Below are 7281 nucleotides of genomic sequence, written 5' to 3'. Positions count from 1 at the left end.
GCTCCTTACTGTATACCATCTATTGTTTTTAGGGGGCTAAGGACTGAGCCTATTAGGGATTTAAGGAACCCTATAAAGTAGTAACTCCTTAAGCGGTTAAGTGCGGACACGCCTTCCACTAAAGCGATGCTTAGCCCTTTTAAACCCCTAGCCTTAAACCTGCTATATACTTTATCAATCACAAGCCTAAATATTTTAGCAAAAGAGCAAAGTATGCCGGGGAAGACTAAGGGTTGGAAGGACTGGAGTATATGCGTATAGTAATGACACTCCTTAAGGTAGAAACGCATCAGCTAAAAGATTGGATTGAGCACCGTTAAAAAACTTCGGCGGCTATCTGTTAGCCTAGATACTTAGATAGTCAGTACCTATTCCATTTAAAAAGAAAATTCTTCTTCTATAATTGCCGCTTCAATACGCTGCCGCTTGCGCGTAAACGGCTTAGATAAATTAGGGCCTTGCAGCATCTATAAGAGCCGTTAACGTTTTGCCCTTATATATGTGGAGGAGGTATTAGCCTTAGTTTTAGGGAGAGCAAGCGCTGCCGTTGCCATGCCCTTAGTAGCGAGAAGCTTATCCAGTCCGTAACGGATGCTACGCTTAATATTGGAGTATGCCTAGAAATACCTATAGCTAAGCACGTTAGCGCCATCGTTTTAGTAGCTTATATTATTTTTTATAACCGCGAGAAGGTTATCTATAAGGAACGAAGGTGGCTAAAATAACGAGAAGTTACCGTATACTGGGTAGAAGGCTAGTAGATAGAACGTAAAGTCCTAAGGGCCGTAATACTCTCTTAAGACTTTATTCCGGTTAGCTAAGAGATAATATACGAGCTTGTTATTTATATTAGGGGACTTTATATTTAGGTAGTAAGTGTTAACCGCTAAAGTATATAATATGCTGCTGATATTATTAAGTATGTACTTCTGTTTTAATTCGGTTCGAAGCTAATAAAGGCCCTTAGTATATAGGCTTTGGTATTTAACCTCTTTAGCCGCTTCCAACACTTCTCCTATATTGCTCCGGCTAGACACCTCTACTTAGGTGCTATCCTCGCTATCCTCTAACTCCGATTTAGACTCTTTGTTGTTTTAGTAAAGATAGGTTTCTTTATATAGGGTTTAGACCTACTTGTTAACTTTAATCTCTATATTCGCGCTATAGTCATAAGCGTGAAATGCTAGCTGGTTTTCTATCCAAAAATCGTTATATAAGCATTCTTGTATATAACTCTCCTATTCCTCTATAAACCTATTTTAGAAAATAGTCCACTTATTAAACGTAATCTTCTGTAACTGTGAGCTATTAAGCGTCTATAAAGGCTTAACACCCTCTCTAAGAAGGTCGCCGATAAGGAAGACTCGCTTAATATATTCCGCGAGAAAATATATATAGTGAAGCTGTAATGTACTAGACTAAGACGACTTATTAAGGCGCTTCCGACACTCCCGCCTTAACTAAGGTAAATCGGTTATTATAGGCGCAATTAGATATATTATAACGTACCATACCTCCCTTATTGCTGCTGTGGCTAGTTAAAAGGTGCGGTGCTTTAGGTCGAACGGTAGACCGTATATATGCTTACTGCTATATAAGGCCCGCCAGTTCTTAAAAGTTATAGTAATGTTATTAAAAAACCGGCCGTTTGACTGCGTGATCGGCCTAAGTGGTCGGCTAATAATAATTAATAGGTTAAGGTAAAAGGCACGGTAGTACTTGTCGTCCACCGCTGCCGCCTTTAACCCTACTTTCTTGCTCCCATAGTTGATTGTATAAAGCTGCTGTAGTATCTTAATTGCTTAACGTCCGTCAAAATAGGGAGAGTCCGTCTTCTTAGTTAGATCCTATACTATAATTCTTCAGCTTTATCCTTATATATTAGAATATAGCAGAACTGGCAGAATATGGTATACCTTTAAGCTTATACTCGCCCTTTAAGTGATTAATTTTCTAGGAATATAAATTGGATGCCACATCTACCTACTTTTTATCCCTAAAGCTTCTGTTTTTAAGGTCCTGTTTATAGTATATAAATATTTCTTTATAATATAGGCCGTTATCGTTATCTGAGTCCCCATTAAAGTCGCTATTATTAACCTCGCTATTGTCGGCCTCGCTAATACTTAACTCCCTATTAAGTAAGGTATCGTCCATTTCTATACTATATTAGTATCTGTAAAAACTTAGTATATAAGGGCTATAACCTACTACTAGGTAAGCGATATGCTTTGTTAAAGAATTTAGTACTTATATTTAAGATAGATAAAATAAATTTGTTAGTATTTACTAGACCTTTAGGTGTCTACTACTAATGGACGTAATAAGAGGGGGATCCCCTAGGGGCAAGGTACCTACTAAATATTAGGGGGAAAGTATATTATTTTGGCGTGCCAATTAATACCGTTCTGGTATTTAGTATTATTTTATAACAAAGCCAAATTTAAATGCGCAAATCTAACAATTATATGTTTAAACTTTATATTATACGTTTCCTCTAAGCCCGAGAACCCTTAGCCGTAGTTAACAATTGTGGTTATATTAGCTAGATACCGCCCGATATATTACTGCTTCCACTCCCTTCTTTCCTACCTAACCTTTAAGTCTCTAGCCTATTATTTAGCGGTTCTAACTAGGTCTAATTATGGTGTAAGTTTCGGAGTTCTTATAAGCCCTTTAGTGTTAGCTGTAACGGATCTTCTACCTATTAACGATATGTAGAAGCTAGTGCACTAATATGGCCAGCTATAGGCCCGTCCTTAAGCCCTTTTGTGTTGGGCCGCTCTACTTCTGACTTATACCCACTAGATCCAGTACTATACGCACTACCTCCCTATAGTTCCTCCTCGGACATTAGCGGATTGTATTCTAGCGGGTTTAAGGCTGGTAGAGGCACGTCTTCTTCCCCTAGTGCTATATATTTTGCGTACTATGCCTCTATTATCTTAATTACCGACGGCTGCTAATGTTTAGTAGGGCTCTCTAACGCTTTAGCGTATCGCCTTACTACCTATCTTATAATTAATAGTTTAATCGTTTTGCGTAGGTCGTCTATGGCGTTGTTTTTATTAAGAGTAGGATTTTGCAGTATTTTTGGTATACGGCCAATAATTTTATATACGGCTTAAGCAATTATAGATGCCGGTTTAGAGCACATCTCTCTTAGGTCCTCGGTGTTATATCGCAGTAGTACGTTATATTAGAGATGTGGACCAGCAATATCGAGAATAATAATTAATATACCTTTCTAGGTCTTGTGCTCGAATTGTTTAGTATAAGCCATGCCGTTGCTACGTGGGTATTCTTATAGGTAATGCTCCATCGTTAGGCAGGTAAATTCGTTAATGTTGTCCCTTATATATTCTAGGACCCGGTTTTAAAGTTCCAATAACTACTTATCCGCTTCTTCGCCGTACTTCTCCCGTAAAGCTGGTAGAAAATCGTTTTATAGCGGAGGTTTATTACTATCACGCTCGGCAACCTTTGCAGGGTTGCGATTTAGCTACTGGCTAATATAAGACATTACCGTACTTATTACCTTTCCTTCCTATTTCGTGATTTTGAGAAGAGAGTAAACGTCGGTAAAGCTTAGCTCTAGTTTTAAAAGTACAAATTTATACAGGTCGTTGTATAATTTATTATCTACCGCTATAAAGAGATCTTGCCGGCGAAGCTCTAGTAGATTAGCGTTTGTATTATCCTTAGACTTAAGGTAAAATAACTTTCGAATATTTTTAGGGGTGCGGTCATATGGAAGGCTCGCTAACTTAATCCAGTTATTTAATTGGACGTCGATCTTAACTTGACCGCGGATTTAAGATACTGAGTTAATTACTTAGTTAAAAGTATTAAACCAGAACTATAAACATCGTTAGCATTTTTCTAGGGAGCTCTATTATATAATTTACTTATATTATTAATTCTATAGCTAGCCATCCATTCAAATATTAAAATGTTAAATGTTGCTTAGCCCACTAAGAACTTACACCATTTTGTAATTATTGGCCTCCAATTTTTGTTTCTTTAAAGAGTACCTAGCCGTCTAACTGGGAATTTAATCCGACCGCTAAGTCTTAGGAGATCCAGCATTTACCATTCCACCACCGTATTTAATCCTTAGAAAAGAGTACTGTCTATAGATAATAAAGTAGCCAGCTCTACCTATATCTGGCTATAGTTATTAGGTAGAACTAAATCTTCTTAATTGGCGCGAAGCTTAATGTTTAGATAGGGTAGTAACGTATCTGTATTAGAGTTAGCTAATTTCAGTTAGCTAGGTTTAGGGGCGCAGTAAAATAATACCTTTGTCGTATATATTATAAATCCACTATTACTTATTCTCTGGGGATTTTAGACACCGCAAATATTCTTTTAATGCCTTTACTCTGTAATTGCCCACTATAAGCTCCGCCTTCTCTCTAATTACTATATCCTAGCCTTTAAACGATAGATATTCTAATTCATCTCCTAGCCTATTATTGTTAGCATTATATGCCCGTCCGCCGTTAATATAGTCCAGCATCTTCTGCACTTAGGCTTTAGTGCAGGCCACTTATAATTAATACCCTAAGTCTTTTTAAAGGACACCCTGTTCCTTAAATATTTTATAAAGCCTCCGCTTATAGGCGTTGTTAATAGGCCGGTTTGCGCCAACGGTCTATACTAGCATAAGAGAATTAATTGGGAACTTTGCTGTTACTAGCCAATATAGCCTGGCCTGGTCATGTATTAAATCCATCTCCTTTAGATGGGAAGCTTTTAACCTAGGGCCTTAGAGCTGCTGCTTCTTTTCCGTTACATTAGGGGAGGATTAATTGCGGCGCTTTATATTGATAATGTCCGGCTTTGCAATTGTAGATAAGTTGGTTATAAAGTAGAAAGTAAAAGGTTTTATTTATTAAATAGGAGGCATGGCAGGGAGGTTGCTTAGACTTCTTAAGTTAGTGCTACTTTTGGCGAGGCCACTGGCACAACTTGCTTACCCCTAGGTGTAAAATAGTTGCCCCTAAGTATAAGACAGTTGCCCCTAAGTATAAGACCATTACTCCTAGGTGTAAGACCGTTGCTGTTAGGTACAAAACCGTTGTTTTTAGGTGCAAGACCATTACCCCTAGGTGTAAGACCATTACCCCTAGGTATAAGACCATTGCCCCTAGGTGCAAGACCGTTGCCCCTAGGTATAAGACCGTTGCCCCTAGGTGCAAGACCGTTGCCCCTAGATGTAAGACTGTTGCCCCTAGGTATAAGACCGTTGCCCTTAAATGCAAGACCATTGCCCTTAGGTGCAAGACCGTTGCCCCTAGGTATAAGACCGTTGCCCCTAGATATAAGACCGTTGCCCCTAGGTGCAAGACCGTTGCCCCTAGATGCAAGACCGTTGCCCCTAAATACAAGACCGTTGCCCCTAGGTATAAGACCATTACCCCTAGATACAAGACCGTTGCCCCTAGGTATAAGACCGTTGCCCCTAGGTGTAAGACCGTTGCCCCTAGGTGCAAGACCGTTGCCCCTAGGTGTAAGACCGCTGCCCCTAGGTATAAGAGTGCAGGACGTTTGCCCCTGGGTATAAGACCGTTACCCCTAGGTATAAGAGTGTAAGACCGTTGCCCCTAGGTGTAAGAGTTGCCTTTAAGTGTAGGACGTTTGCCCTTAGGTATAAGACCGTTGTAACTGTTTCCGTTATAGCTTATACTATCTCCCGCGGCTCGTCTATCTCCCTAATAAGTATTTATAATACTTTTAATATAAGGTCCGTAACAGGCAGAATATAGTAAGTGACGTGCCCTAGTACCGTCGCATTAATATACTAGGGGAAGTTAATTTCACTATATTAACGTGTAAAAAGAAGTTGATTTCGGTATATTGGGATGCTAAAGAATATAACGGTTTGGACGATTGGTAACCTGCACCGTCACATAGTTATGTGGCGCTAAGGCGCCAGGGCCTTAGCGCCCCCTTTCTCTATATATAGTCTGCACCCGCTACCTTCGTAGCTCCTTACCTTAGTCTACTTATAATATAGCCCTGTATTGTTGCTTAATCTATTAGATTGCTTCTATAGAATCGCTAGCCGTAATAAAGAAGTTTATTTCGGCATGTTGGGATGCTAAAAGAAGTTGATTTTAGTATGTTAGGATGCCAAAAGAAGTTTGATTTCAGCATATTAGGATACTAAAAGAAGTTGATTTCGGTATATTAAGATGCTAAAAGAACCCAATTTTACTATATTATGATATTAAAAAAAACCCTTATTCCGGCATATTAATATACTGAAAGAAATAGCTAAATATGTTAAAACTATATAAAATTTTCTATTTGTAACCTAAAGTTTAGGAGTATAATACGCCTAAGTAGGCCGTAGGATAGGTGTATATCCCGGGCTGGGATACTAGGACACCCTTTTCTTAATAGGAGTTATATAGTCTGCGGGTATGTTTACCTAGGAGCGCTGTGTACATTTTTCTTAAGTATCTCCCTACTTCTTCTAGCGGTATTAGAAAAAGACGTGATTCTAGTAATATAGTATAAATATATATAGCCCCTAGGCACGTCCAGTGGTTAGCGTATTTTATTAACTTTCCCTTAAATAGCAAAAATACTAAAACTTCCCCTACAAAAAGGCCGTGTAGAGGTGGCTGCGCTAACCACCAGAATTATAGAGACGCTGTAGTTAGTTAGCTTGCGTGTAACGGCTGAACTATTAGCTAAAAGGATAGTGTACGAAGAAGATCAAGATCGACTTCGTAGCTTATAATAATGATAATAAAGTTTATTCCGCCCGGAGGCACTAAGCTTAAAGGGCACTAGTACTATATTACATAATTACGCTTCCTTTAGTCTCGCTATATTCTTATATAAGCCCGTACATATGCCTTATTTTGTATTCCCTAGTATTACTTATGCCTTATTCTACGAGTTGTAGCTTATAGTTTAATATATATGTACCTAAATAAGCGCCGCAGGTCATATAATATTATAACCGTTATATTGCAGACCGATTAAAAATCTACACCAACGGAATCACGTCTAAGCTTACTAATGTAGCCACTTCTTTTGCTAGCGATTAAAATAAGTTTAGCTGTTTAATTCCTCTGCAGTAGTAAGTAAGGCAATTATTCCCAAACTCTATAATGGTTGACATAATAAGCAGATTGAATATTTAGTCTACTTTCTTAAGGATTACTCTATTTTGCGCCACTGAAACCCCCTTTTATAGCCTTATATGGAAAGCATCGACTCCGCTTAAACGCGTGTAATTATATATATCTGCGTAATAGATAT

General features: G+C 38.5%; 2 protein-coding genes across 2 annotated transcripts; both read right to left on the bottom strand.

The window, feature by feature from the left end:
- Positions 1 to 1538: 1538 nt before the first annotated feature.
- On the bottom strand, positions 1539 to 1799 carry K441DRAFT_598126 (uncharacterized protein; the record flags this gene model as incomplete). The annotated part of the gene is made up of 1 exon (XM_067645093.1): positions 1539 to 1799. A coding segment is annotated over one exon (261 nt), but the record flags the coding sequence as incomplete, so codon positions are not given.
- Positions 1800 to 4935: 3136 nt separating this feature from the next.
- On the bottom strand, positions 4936 to 5463 carry K441DRAFT_598103 (uncharacterized protein; the record flags this gene model as incomplete). The annotated part of the gene is made up of 1 exon (XM_067645091.1): positions 4936 to 5463. A coding segment is annotated over one exon (528 nt), but the record flags the coding sequence as incomplete, so codon positions are not given.
- Between the last annotated feature and the right edge of the window lie 1818 nt (positions 5464 to 7281).

Source organism: Cenococcum geophilum (assembly GCF_001692895.1).
Source record: "Cenococcum geophilum 1.58 unplaced genomic scaffold K441scaffold_114, whole genome shotgun sequence".
Lineage (NCBI taxonomy): Eukaryota > Fungi > Ascomycota > Dothideomycetes > Gloniales > Gloniaceae > Cenococcum > Cenococcum geophilum.
Note: the sequence above shows the minus strand (reverse complement) of the source record. Positions and strands in the feature narration are given on the sequence as shown.